A 13,619-nucleotide genomic window follows, 5' to 3' on the forward strand; every position below is an offset into this window, starting at 1 on the left:
ATTGGAGTCTATGGAACCTTGAAAATTAAAAGCTTCCCCTCTCAGCAATCATGTGGTCGCTGTCTGAGAGCCCACAATAAACACAGAAAGGCATCCAGAACGGGAGGACTGCAGGGGCTTTGTTTAGTGTAAAGGCAGCTATAGAAAGGCAAGAAAGGAAAAGAAACCCGGAAAAATGTGTAGAGGATCCTATCTTAATCCCACAAACAATCTGGAAAGCAGAAGTCATCATAAAGTGGCAGATTAAAAGCCTTATCTAGAAAAGCCCTATATCAAATGGGTTTAAGATTCAGGAGGGTAGGGTTTGGTTGAAGATTAGGAGAAACCTCTTGACGTAAGATCAGTTCAACCGTGGAACCTGTTACATAGAGGTGTGGATGGGCTCTTCCTGGCTGGAAGTTTTTAAGCAGATTCTAGACAGTCATCTGCTGGGAATGCTCTAGCTCTGGATTTCCTGCACTAAGCAGGGAGTTGGACTAGATGGCCTGCTAGACCCATCCAATTCTGATTCTATGACCCTGTTCTATGTATTGTTTTTCTAAGATGTTAGTCTTTGTAAATTAAATTGCAATCTGCAGTCTTCAGATATTAACTCTGAATGTCTTTTGCTTCCTCCCCACCTTCTAGCATGTCATGAATAGAGATGCAAGGATACATGGGCTCTAAAGAATGACCCAGCCTGATGTATTACCCACTGTAAAATGACTTTCCTGGTGTTAAGACCTCGTGATCATCTCATCCTCAGTCCCATCAGAATAAAAAGCCTGCCTCCTCATCTCTGAGACACGAAGTCACCTAAAAGACGTTCCTTCATACAAGAGATCCAATGAACAAATAGCACTTTCCAGGAAAGGCTCTGGACTCGTAAGTCTCAACTCCATTGCAGAGAGATATTCTGTGGTGCAAACGTAGAATAGTTTAAAAGCAACAACACTGGGATATGATGGCATCCAGACTGAAAAGGAGATCTGTTTTTACATTGCAAGGCTTTCTCCCTTTCATTGCTGCAGGCCAGCACAGCTACACAGGGATGGAAAGCACATATCCATTCCTTAATTTCTCACCAGATGCATTATAAAAGGAGAGTGTTGCCTCATGTATTCATTGTGTCAGGAAAAACTGCAAGAACAAGCCATCCTCCCCATTCAGATGAGGTGTGCATGCGCACCCCTTCCAACAGATATGGAGCATTCACACACATTTTGCCTCGTTGTTTCTTCAGCACATCCCTGGACTGAAGCAAATGATATAAAAGATTTTGCCATGTCTTTCCTTCTGAAGGGTTCTTTCTCCAGTACCCAGGTCTCAGAAATACTCTATCAAAGGCTTTTCATACAACTTTCAGCATAAAGATGAAAATATGCTCAACCGGTGGGGTGGGGGAGAGAATTCACATGGCTCTGATGGTTTTCATTACATCGGACAATCATCACTTACTTATACCTCCAAACATATGAGTAGGCAAGCTGCTAACATGTGAAGACAGTCTACATCTCCAGAGACAGAAAGAGAGAGAGAGAGAGAGAAGGGGAGGTTGATGCAAACTCCAGACTGCCAAATTGGAAAGTGCACACATTTACAAACATCAAGATGAAGGATAGAATTTTAAAAAATCACATTTGTATTCTGCTCTTCTTCCAAAGAACTCAGGGCAACAAACATGGGGGTATCCCGTTTTTTCCTAAAAATAAAAAAATAAAAAGCCTTGAATGATAGGCTCAGTTGAGAGAGTTACCAGCTCAAAATAATCGAGGGAGTTCAGTGGCTGAGTGGGGATTTGAACCCATATTTCCCTGGTCAGAATTATTCAATCAGCTCAATTTGCAGGCATGAAGGTCACTCACTCACCCACTCAAACCATTTTCAAACCAGGCCCAGAAGACAGAAACCATACACACACACACACACACACACACACACCCCTACCTTAGAACAATCTGTGCAGTTAAATGTTACCAGAGAGTTTCTGTCCAGCAAGATCAGAGGCTCCATTATTCAACATTTCAGTAATTGCTATTTGATTCTTGCACACGTGCGGATAAAATTCCACAAGAGGGCAGTACAGGCAAAATTAACATTTGCTGCTGGGTGGGTTGTTGTTTTTCCTGATGTTCTCCAGACGTCTGAGCATAACAGGAGGTGGCTTGCTTCCCTTTCTTTCAAGTGCTGCAGAGGAGCATGGAACACACAGCTGACTTGCTCATTTATCTTCTCATCTGAAATATTACACCAACCCACGAAGAAGTAGAGTTGGGAGGGGCCATTTGGGCCATCGAATCCAACCCCCATAGGTGAAAGAGTGTGCAACGTAAGGGGGTTACATCTTCAACAATGGCTTTATGGACTCTGCATGTGCAGAAGAAGGAAGTTACAATTTGCTCTGACCAGAAACAAAAAAGAAAAATGCTTTAGGGGCCATCGCCTTTACACGATCAGCATGTACAGATGTTCATGAGTCCACTTGGCTTCCTGGACAGTTCAGCCACAGCCATGCACTGGCAAAAGAATTAGAATCTATATCCCCTAAGACGGGTGGGCAAACTTCTAGGTTCATGGGATCTTCTTTGTTTTTCACTAGAACCCGGAAGTCCACCAAACGGAGCCAGGTACAAAATAATGGCTCAAGAAGGAGGACATTAGATTTCAGAGCAATGTGTCTCCGGGCACACAGTCTATGGCATGAATTTGTTTTCAAGTACCAGAACTGGAGCTCTCACGCAAATCCTTTTGCATACAAATCTACTCCTAATTCCCCCCAAACTGCCGTTTTAAATTTTCTCTTAGACAGCTAGGTGGTGGTGGTGGTGGTGGTGGTGAGGCTCTTTGTTGCTTCTGTTGTTAATCCATTGGGAGCTGGAGATCCTTGCTGATCCTTGCAAGTTACCCAGAGATCCTGACCTACCTTCTGCCTGCCCTGCTATAAGATTACAGGGTAACCCTATGTGCAGGTGTGTTCACAGTTCACACCCATCATGACTGAACTGCTGGGAAAACATGGTTCACAACAAAACATTTAAAAAACTTCTCTTTCATGCACTAAGTATATACAACCATCAAATCAGTTGCTGAGAGGTCTAGCAGTCTGGACAAGAAATAGTATACTGGACATTTTTGAAACATGAAAAGAACATTGGAAGCTGCTTTCTACTGGGTTAAGAACATCGGTTCCTCTAACCTAGTGTTATGTGCTCTGACAAGCATCAGCTCTCTGGCGCGTTGGGCTCTGTTAGCCGAATCTGTTTAATAGGAAATGCTCGGGACTGAATTTGGGGCTGGATACATGCAAAGCACATTCTCTCACTAAGGTATAAAAAGCCCTGGGGAGTTTATTGCAGCATGTCTTCAAAACTGACACCAGCAGATCCAAACAGAGATTTGTATGCTTTTCTCCAGAAATGAAATGGGGCTACCATTTGTCATTTTCCATGATGCTTTTTGCCTACTTCTTTGAGGACATAATATGCTATGCATTTTGTTTTTAAAAGAATGGAATTGCCTTGTAAATTCTGGGACTGGAGGGAAGGTTTTGGAGACTGCAAGTGTGGCCATCTAGATGTTGCTAGATTACAGTTCCCATCATCCCTGACCACTGGCCATGCTGGCTGGGGCTGATGGGAGTTGAACACCCAACATCTGGAGGGCCAGAGGTTCCCTGGCTCTGGTTAAAGACTAGGAAATATCTCCATTCTGTCCCCCATATGACAAGAGGGAATTGAAAATATGGGCCTCAGTGACCTCTACTACCGCAGTCTGTAATGGTTAAATACATCCAAGCAAACATATCTGAAATCTGAGGATAATCTACCAGTGGGGGTAGTACGCTCTTATTAAAAAGGGAGTATAGACAAATTAATGGAGGAGAAAGATGTCTGCAAAATGCTGTTAGCCATTATAGCTTACTACAACCTGCATATGTTCAGAAGCAGAATACGAATTTCAGTTATGATGATGATTATGAATACTTATAAAGCCCCTAAAATGTCTAAGTGCTGTACACATCAGAAGATAAGAACAGTCCTGCTTACAGGTTCACAATCTAACAGACATGACATAAAAGGAAAAAGGAATGAGGAGGAAAGAGGAAAGCAAGCATTGGAGGAGGAGCAGCTCTGGCCAATGGATGTGGCCAGCCTGGTCTTCCTTGTTGCCTTCATGTCCTGCTTGTGGGCTCTCCGAAGACGTCCAGCTTGTGACACTTAGAAACAGGATGCTGGACTAGATGGGGTCCTTTGAGTCTGATCCTGAAGGGCTCTTGCATTAAATATTTATGCATTTTCCCCTAAAGATGCAATACAGCCTCACTCTTTCTGTGATAGGGTTTTAGAGCATGTCATACAGACAACCCCTCTTCTTATGTTTTAAATTTATTTTTGTCTTTCACTGTGCTGTAGCTGTTACATTTCCTTACGCCATATGGTATTTCCTCCCCTGGAAGGCTCAGGGTTTTTTTTTTTATAAAACTCTTCCTTAATAAAATGCTGAATTTGTGCAATTGTACTCTGCACTGAAACCCACCCCTACTGCTGATCAGTTTGAGACATTTTGCTGGGTGGGTTGAGGATGGGGGAAAGGAAGAACACTGATAACTGAATGCAAATTAGCCAGAGTTTGCTTTGAGCTAAAAAAGAATTAGCAGATTATATTAAGAAGCCTAGTTGAAGAGGTGCACAAGGCCAATTGCACAAATTGACCTCTTTTTCTTTCTTTTTTTTTAAGAGAGCATGCTCAGATAACGGAGAAGGAATGGAGAGACATTTGTTTAGAGCAATCACACACACACATTTACACAATAAAAGATGTTTCACTTCAAGCTCTGGTTGTGCAACACCAACAGTAACATAATAGGGCGCAATCCAATGTGATCTGCCGTGGGTACTCATAAGCCCCCAAACCTGGAGGCTTGTGAATAACCAATACAGAGCGGAAGGCATATTTTACTAGATGGGCAATTTCACCTGTCTAGCAGAGGCTTTGGGGAGGGGGAGGGAAGGAGGCTGGGACAGCTGGGGATACCTCATATCTCCATGTCCCCCATCACCTAACCTCCCCGCCCCGGGAATGCCCCCTTTCATCCATATGAGCTCATATTTGTGCAGTTGTAGCAGCAGCCAGCTTGGTTACATACATGCTAGCTGCCAGGGAGGAGGTGGGGAGTGCAGTTTCCAGGCTCGGAGCCCGGTGTCCAAGCTCGGAACCAGGAAACCAAAATATCCTGTGTCCCCCAGACATTGTCTAGGGGCCACATGATTGCTCTCTAAGTGTTTTTTTTTTAAACACACCCTATAATCTGAGCATCTTCTGACCCTATGCCAGCGTGCAAGGAATAGGAAGCAGCATTGCTTCATACTTCTGGCTCCTCTGCATTGCCTTAATATCAGAAATAGATCTTTGACAGCTCCTGTGATGGCAAGATAAGAACAATCTGTATGGAGCATTAAGGTAATGCAGAGGAATTTAGTATAAGGCACATATAAAACGGTCCGCTTTTTGAACCGTAAATGTATGTTACTGCATTGTGCAGTGGTGAGCACAATGACTAATTATAAAAGGATTAAAAATACAACCAAAAAAACCTGGAAGAAACATATAATCGAGTTATTTTAATTAATTATACACAAGAAAGTACTTCACACAGCACATAGTCAAACATGGAATTTGCTACTACAGGATATAGTGACGGCCACCACTTTGGATGGCTTTAAAAAGGGATTAAACACATTTGTGGAGGATGGCTATTAATGGTTACTAGTCCTGATAGCTACATGCTACCTGTAGTATCAGAGGCAATATGCCTGTGTACACCTGTGGATGGGGAACATGAGCAGGAGGCTGCTATAGCACTTGTGAGTTTCCCACCAGAACATGGTTGGTTGCACCTCATTGTGCAAACAGAATGCTGGACTAGATAGGGTTTGGGTCTGATCCAGCATGGCTCTTCTTATGGTCTACACACACACACACACTTTATCCTCAGAACAACCCTATGAGGTAAGCCAGGCAGAGATTTTGATTGCCCCAGGTCATTGAGTGAGCTTAATGGCTGAGGGGATTTGACCTGGATCTCCCCAGGCTTAGTCCAATATGCTAACCCCTACAATGACCACTCTACCATAAAATGGAAAATGGTGCACCCTTTGAAAGCACACAGTGCAATTTCCCCCACCCCCCATATTCCTTTCTCTTGCCTCTAATAATTTTGCTTACAGATGTCTGTCATATATGTCAGAGAAGGGGAGAAAGCCCTACGTTCAACAAAATGTAAATACATGTGTTCATTTGTGTATTCCCTGTAACTGTCAATAGAGCATGCCACTGTCTCCAAGTAAGGTTTCTTGTCATCAAGACAAGGCACAAAAACACCCACAACAAACTGCAGTTTTCCTATGTTAAAGTGGAGCTTCTTCTGCCCGAAACATAACTTGTAAAATTGTGGGGAAATGTAATCCCCGCTCCCTATGTATTTGTATTTAGATGGTTTAACTCTAGGAGATACAGATTGCCGATAACTATGTCTGATGATCATCCTTCTTCTTGCTTCATTTGATGCCCCCAAAATCGGTGGATATTTAATTAAAAATACTGAGCCTTCAACAAGAAACGTGTTTCTAGTATTTGAAATTAATATAATGCAGACATTAGAATTTGGTTACAAAAATATAGCCTTGTGCAGTCCACACTTTCCTTGGTGTTAGGGATTTTCAGAACAGACCTTAATGAAGTCAGTTTCTTTGTAAGGAGTGTATACCGGATACCTTTAAAAATCTCTATTTACTTACAAGTATATAAATGGAAATCAGTGGACCACAGGCAGGTACCAGTCTCAAAACAACCCCCTGGAAGCAACAATGGACTCTTGGAGCTCCCTCAAAGCTGCTTTTTGTGAGTCACCTCCAAAACTGAGCCCTGCTGTGGCCAGATCCAAACTATAATTATGGTACAGTGAGGAGGGCATTCAGGATTGCCCTTCCCATTAGGAGGAGGCAAAGGCAGCTTGTACTTTGACACCTGTGTTAGGGAAGCACTCCCAACCTCCTAGGCCAGCCCTGCCTCATGGCAAGGAAGTCAGGTCCATTTTAGGCTCTTCAGGGGGTGACCATGAATTGCCCAGGAGGCTTCCTTGCTTTGTTGAAAAACTGTGGGGGGATTTTGCCCCTGCTATGGCAGTAAATTCAACAGCAGCTGTCCATGGAGCCCACAGAATCAGCGAGGGAGAAACATGCAGCCCACATGTTGCCCACCCCCAGCTTAGATAAAGATGCATGCAACTGCATTTAGGTTCCACTTGAGATATACTCAATGGAAGAACATTCTTGGGGACATCTTTGCAGAATTTTCAACCATTCAAGTAAAGGATGAAGTTGTAAACAGAATTATTACTGTAACCCTTTAATAGTAAACAAAGAAGAAACAGATGTTTTATCTGATTTTCACCCACATTTTTTTAAAACCAGTATGAGACAAGATTTGACAGCTTCCTTATAAGTGAGGAACACCATTTAAACAAAATGTGTATTTTGGTAATAAATGGGTAATATTAAAATTACTGAGGAAGCAAAATATTTTATTTGAAATAATTTCCAGAGTACTCAATCTGTTTGTAATACCATTCAACTGGCAGGTATAACTGTTCATGTTTTACATTTTCATGTCCTGGCACTGGAAATTCTCATCCCCAGGGCGCTGAAGCAGATGAAGAATGAGGAAGCAGCGATCATCTTATGAGCACATTGGCTCAGGAGACAGTCGTTCCCAGCCCACTGCAGGTACCAATCACAGCACACTGGAGGTTCCTGGATAAGATAGAACCAGCTTAAAGGACCATGCTGACATGAGTGGCTGCTAAAGAAGAAGACACCTATCTTTATCTGCCTTCATGTTGAAAAGGCATTCAATAGATTAGAATGGATTGGGTTGTGTGTGTTTTTTAAGTATTATTTATTAAAATATGTAACGGAAAAACCTGAGTTTGGAGCTGACTTTCTAAAATAGATTTAAATACTATATTCTACAAAAAGTGCAACAATTATCAAAGGAAACGTCAAGGGCTTTTTCTATCAGTAGGGGAACCAGACATCTGCACTTTTGTTGCACTATCATTAGAACTGTATACTTGGTGGAGTTTGAATCATGTAACATGAATGTATGCCAGAAATTATTTATTCTTTAACTAATATGGAAAAATCCAGCTGTGAATGAAATGGATTGATAAGACATTTATGGAAATATTTCAGGTTATGAAATAAATTTACATAAGAACCATCAGGAAGTAGAGATTGTCTCAATAGCACTTATCTGAAATTTAAATGGTTACAGGAATGGATAGGTGGACCAAGAAGCCTGTCCAATATATAGGAATTATGTTGTCAAAATCATAATTTTAAAGGATAAATGAATGCATACCACATTAAGAAAATGTAGGAAGATACAGAATTCTGGGAAGTGTTGAAATCATCTTTTTTTGACAAGAATTAATGCATTACCAAAACTTTTTTTTTTAATTTTAAAGCTACTCCTATTGACTGAAAAACCTTTGAATGACAATTAAACAATATTTACTAAGAACAGTAAAAAGCAAGTAAAACTTGGTATACCACATATTAAAACTTTGTTATGCTCACTGTTCAAATTGGATTTTGAAGTAGTTTGAGATTTAAAGCATGCATTTTTAATTGTCATAGAACAAACATTCTGTACAATCTCTTGTAATATCTCTTAATGAGATATTATAGATTACAAAAAAGGAAGATGGGTTATTTGGATGATAACCTAATTAATGCAAATTATTAATGTACTATATTAGAACTGTATTACTGCACTGTTAAAATTAGAAGAAAGTCAGCATCATCTGGGTCACCTGTAGCCTCTGAGGTCAATGATGATTTTAATTTAGGTAGACATCTTAGTGACTGCTTTTTGGGCAAAGGAAAAAATATGAATAGTTACAAACAGCTGCATGTGAATAATAAAATAGCAACTTGATATTTACATATTAGTAGGCTGACCATACGTACCGTTTTAAACAGGATGGTACCATTTTTTTCGTATTTCCCAACTGTCCCGTCATTTTAATATGTCAATTTTGTCCCATTTTTAATTTTTTGTAAAAAACTGAACATGTTTATCATAAGGCTCTACTCTAATCAATGAGTGCAGTAAAACTACTAGTGTGACGAAAGAGGAAGTTCCGTTTCCTTTATCCAGTCAGGGCAAGGCTTCTTGAGCTAGCAACAATCAGACGCCGTCCCCTTGCTTGTCTGCAGTGGCGGGGAATTCAAGAGGTGGTCGCTATGCCCCATTCAGCATGTGGGAGCCAGGAGGGTGAGTCTTACTGTTATTTCTACCATCATTCCACCCATAGAGATTCTTTCTGCCCTACATTCAGTTTGATTCAGACTTTTCAGACTCATATTTTGGCTCAACAGGCGGTTAGCTATTTTTTTTATTACAGCGGAACTCTCCAGTGGGACATTACATAACCCCGTCCCGTCTTTGTCATCCCAATATCCCACTTTGTCTCAAGGAAATATGGTCAGCCTATGATATTAGGCATTTTTTACACAGATTTTTTTTTTTTTAAAAAGCATTGTATGATCTAAGACTAAAATTCACTAAAATTTCAAATTTAAAGTAGTTTCTAAACTATATGGTTAGTATAGTGCATTAATGAACATGGAAATGATATCTAACACCATTATTTCTTATAAGTAATATTAATCTATCACTGTTGACCTAACCACCTGTATTGAAGCTCTGTGAAAGAATTAAAAACATACAGGACTTAACATGGTATGTGGCTGCTTTCTGTGCCCCCCCTGCTCCCCCTCTTTACTCCTCAGAACCTTTCAGCTCATTAAAAAAAAAAACCTTTCTTCTTTATTGTTTTTAGCAGTACACATTCCAGCCTTAAAAATTATTTAGGTGACCTTCCATCCTCTTTATTTTTTTTATCACAGATTAGCCCAGGAATTTCAGCCACCACTAGGAGGAATAAATGTCACTGTTCTTGGCAATGGTTTGCTCACACATACTGCCCAACTCTGAAGAATGTGACCAGTGAGTGTACTGGATACACTTTGATACATACCACATTATAACTATGACTTACAAGTGTATGGAGCAACTAAAATAGAATTATCTGCAGCTTTATGAAAAACACAAAGCACGCAACCAGAAGATGATAAATATGATCTTTGTGAGATGCACATGCTCCTGTAGTCTGTTGCTGTATTTTTCCACAAGTCATTTAAACCTACCTCCAGACTTTTCTTTTAGTATCTCTGTATTTTTTTATTTATTTAAAGCCATCAATAGTACTTTCTAAGCTGAACTAGAAACAAATTAGTGACATGTGATTAGGCAGCTGGGAGGAATCTCTCCTTCAAGCTCGAGATGCAATTCCTTCCAGCAGAACCCCACACATCAGGCTGACTTGCCCTGTTTTATGGTTTTCCCAGGGACCCTGACTACAGTCTTGGGTGAGACTGGAATACTGGAAACTGCCTTATGCTAAGTCAGACCACTGGTCTGTCTAGCTCAGTATTGTCTACACTGACGGGCAGCAGCTCTCCAGAGTTTGAGACAAAGGTCTTCCCAGCCCTACATGGAAATGCCAGGAGACCTGTGACCTTTTCCATGCAAGGCATAGAAAGAGATGAAGACTGGCGATCTGGAGGAGAGCTTCCAGCATGCCATGGTACAGATTGCTGCACTTTGCAGCTTGCTACGGGCCCTGCCGCCCATCATAGCACGCTCAGGGCTCCTTCACACTGAGCTTTTATCCTGCGATTGGGATTTCCCCTTCACAGACGTTTGTGGGCTCTTTACATGAGGCCGTGATCATTCAAGGCATCTCCTGCACTAAATGCCCTTTGTTCTGTTTTTAAATAGATTACAGATCACAAGCTATCAAATTAACCCCGTCGTGTTCTGCTTCAGTTTCCTCTGTGAAAAGAGTAAAAGCAGCAAGAAGAGGAGTGAGATCAATGAAAGATAATGGAAGACTCAGATACGGAGAGAAGGAGGGGGGAAAGAAGCACGTGTAAAGGGAGTCGTGATCCTGCATTTAAAATGGAAGCGGAAAACCCTGTTTTAAGTGCAGGATTTTAGGCTGGTGTAGAGATGACCTCAGTTCAGAGATTGCCACTTGGGAGCGAAGGAAATTCATTCCGTAGAAAAGTCCCGAGAGCCATTTCAGAGCTTGCGTCATTTCTACAGCACCAAGGCCACCTGTAGATATAAACCCAGTTGGATGGACAGGAAGTCCTCAGCTTCTCTTTCTGCAATATGAACCTTCTCCTTCAAAGTGTACAAATAATAGCTCCCCCTGCTGCCAGGTTGCCCTATGCATTCATAAATGTTAGAGCCAATCTCCTGCTTTTTGCAGTGGGAACACAACAGCATGGCAAGTGGGTGAGGTTACCCTAGGTTATTCTCTGGAGTTCATCAGAACCCCACAAGTTTGTGGCCTGAGATCTAGGAAGAGTAAACACTGACTCATTCTCCTCATCAAACACCTGCTCTACCTCTCTTTCTCATCAAACTCAGGTGAGGCAGTGGCTGTTCTGAATCAGTGCCTGGGCATGGTAATGGACTGGATGAGGGCCAATAAACTGAAACTCAATCCGGACAAGACAGAGGTACTATTAGTGGGTGGTTCATCTGCCCAGCTAGGTGATATTCAACCTGTTCCGGAGGGGGCTGCACTCCCCCTAAAGGATCACGTTTGTAGTTTGGGGGTGCTCCTGGATCCAGAACTGTCACTTGAGGCACAGATAAGCTCAGTGGCATGGAGCACTTTTTATCAGCTTAGGCTGGTATACCAACTATGCCCTTATCTAGACAGAGTGAGCCCAGCTACAGTTACCCATGCTCTGATAACTTTCATCTAGATTACTGCAATGTGTTATACGTGGGGCTGCCTTTGAAAACGGTCCGGAAACTTCAGCTGGTCCAAAATAGGGCAGCAAGACAGTTAACAGGAACTGGCCAGTGAGCTCAGATTACACCAGTACTTTTCCAGCTGCACTAGCTGCCAGTCCATTTCTGGGCCCAATTCAGAGTGCTGGTATTAACATTCAAAGCCCTTAACGGCTTGGGGCCAGGTTAACCGAAGGATCACCTCCTCCCATATGTGCCTGCCCGGACCTTAAGATCATCCTCAGCATCCCTTCTCCGTGAGTCCCTAACCAAAGGAAGTGAGGCGGGTGGCTACTAGGAGGGCTTTTTCTGCTGTAGCACCCTCGCTGTGAGCTCCCTAGTGAGGTTCACCTGGCACCTACACTGTATTCTTTCCAGTGCCCGGTGAAGACCTTTTTATTTTCCCAGGCATTTTAGCTTTCTAGACTTTTAGCTTTGCTCTTTTAAATCTGTATTTTAAATCCCTGCATTGCTGCTAGGTTTATTCTGGTTGTATTGTTATACTGTGGTTTTAATGTTTTGAATATTTTATATTGTTTTATTGTGTGCTCTTTGGTTTTAATTTTTGTGAACCGCACAGAGAGCTTTGGCTATTGGGTGGTATAGAAATTAGATAGATTAGATAGATAGATAGATAGATAGATAGATAGATTATCTATCTATCTATCTATCATCTAACTGGTACTAAGGGCCCAGAGGCACTCCACAGTCTATTCAGGGTTAGTTTTTTTCCACCTATAACACCCAAACAATAGGTAAATATAGATAATTATGAACCTGAAATGGATACAGGTTCTTGAAAATGAAATTCTGACAAATTGAAAACAGAAACGCTGAGACCCATCATAGAAGCAATCAGCCATCAGGAGTTCTTGATATTGTTAAAACATTTGGGAGCACACCTCTCTATCCCTGCCTGTCAGTCTCACATAAAGTTCCTGTGCTTTGCCTACAACTCAAGTTACTTTCAAGGTTTATGCAATTGCACTGGAGGGCCTTCAATATTGCGATTAAGGGCCTCCAGTGGAGTGTTTGGACTGCTGATTATTTTCTAATTATATTGTGTGTCCCAAACAGGAGACCAGCTTTAGGAATGGCCACTATGCTATGGCTATTGTATTTTACTGTATTTTATTTGCTGTTATGCTGATATATTTTATGTTTTGCTTTTGTATTTTATTATCCTAGTTCTGTTTTGCCTGGTTAACTGGAAAAGAAAGCAGGATATTTACAAAATAAAATACATTGAGCGGATTGTTTTAAAGCAAAGATTTGTAAATATTTTTCTTCTTCCATTTGTGGAACTGATAGTCTTGGTTCATCAGGGTCTAGAAGTGTTAGGACAAAGATACAGTGAGCTGGCTTCAAATTCAAGGTGTTTCCCAACTGCAGCTAAATTAGAGTGATTTGCCACCTAGGTTGTGACAGCTTCTACTGCCTTCACAGTTCAAAAAAGCTCAATTCTTCCAGACCATACTCATCCTCTGTGAAGTATTGGCCTTATGTACCACAAATAGTAGCAAACCCATCAGGGATGTTATGCCTTTACAAATTACCTTAAGATATATATACTCATTATAAATTTGAGGGCCAATAGATGAAATTTTAAAACAGACGAATATGGTAACAATAAAAGAAAATTAAATGGGCTGATTATTTTTCCCCTTCCTTTTAAAAACACACATATGTATTTATAAAAGTTG

The 13,619-nt window shown here is 41.3% G+C and overlaps 1 protein-coding gene across 2 annotated transcripts in view; it reads left to right on the forward strand.

Moving 5' to 3' along the window:
* The window catches only part of ATCAY (ATCAY kinesin light chain interacting caytaxin), a 35,423-nt gene extending 28,834 nt beyond the window's left edge, over positions 1–6,589 (forward strand). For both annotated transcript variants that reach the window (XM_084826376.1, XM_084826375.1), the window contains exon 13: positions 628–6,589. In XM_084826376.1, coding sequence (XP_084682502.1) covers positions 628–637 — 10 coding nt within the window. In that variant the 3' untranslated portion in view covers positions 638–6,589. The remainder of the gene's footprint in view (positions 1–627) is intronic.
* Positions 6,590–13,619: the final 7,030 nt, after the last annotated feature.

Source organism: Heloderma suspectum, chromosome Z (assembly GCF_057233095.1).
Source record: "Heloderma suspectum isolate Gila_16-S chromosome Z, 16-S_ref, whole genome shotgun sequence".
Taxonomy (NCBI): domain Eukaryota; kingdom Metazoa; phylum Chordata; class Lepidosauria; order Squamata; family Helodermatidae; genus Heloderma; species Heloderma suspectum.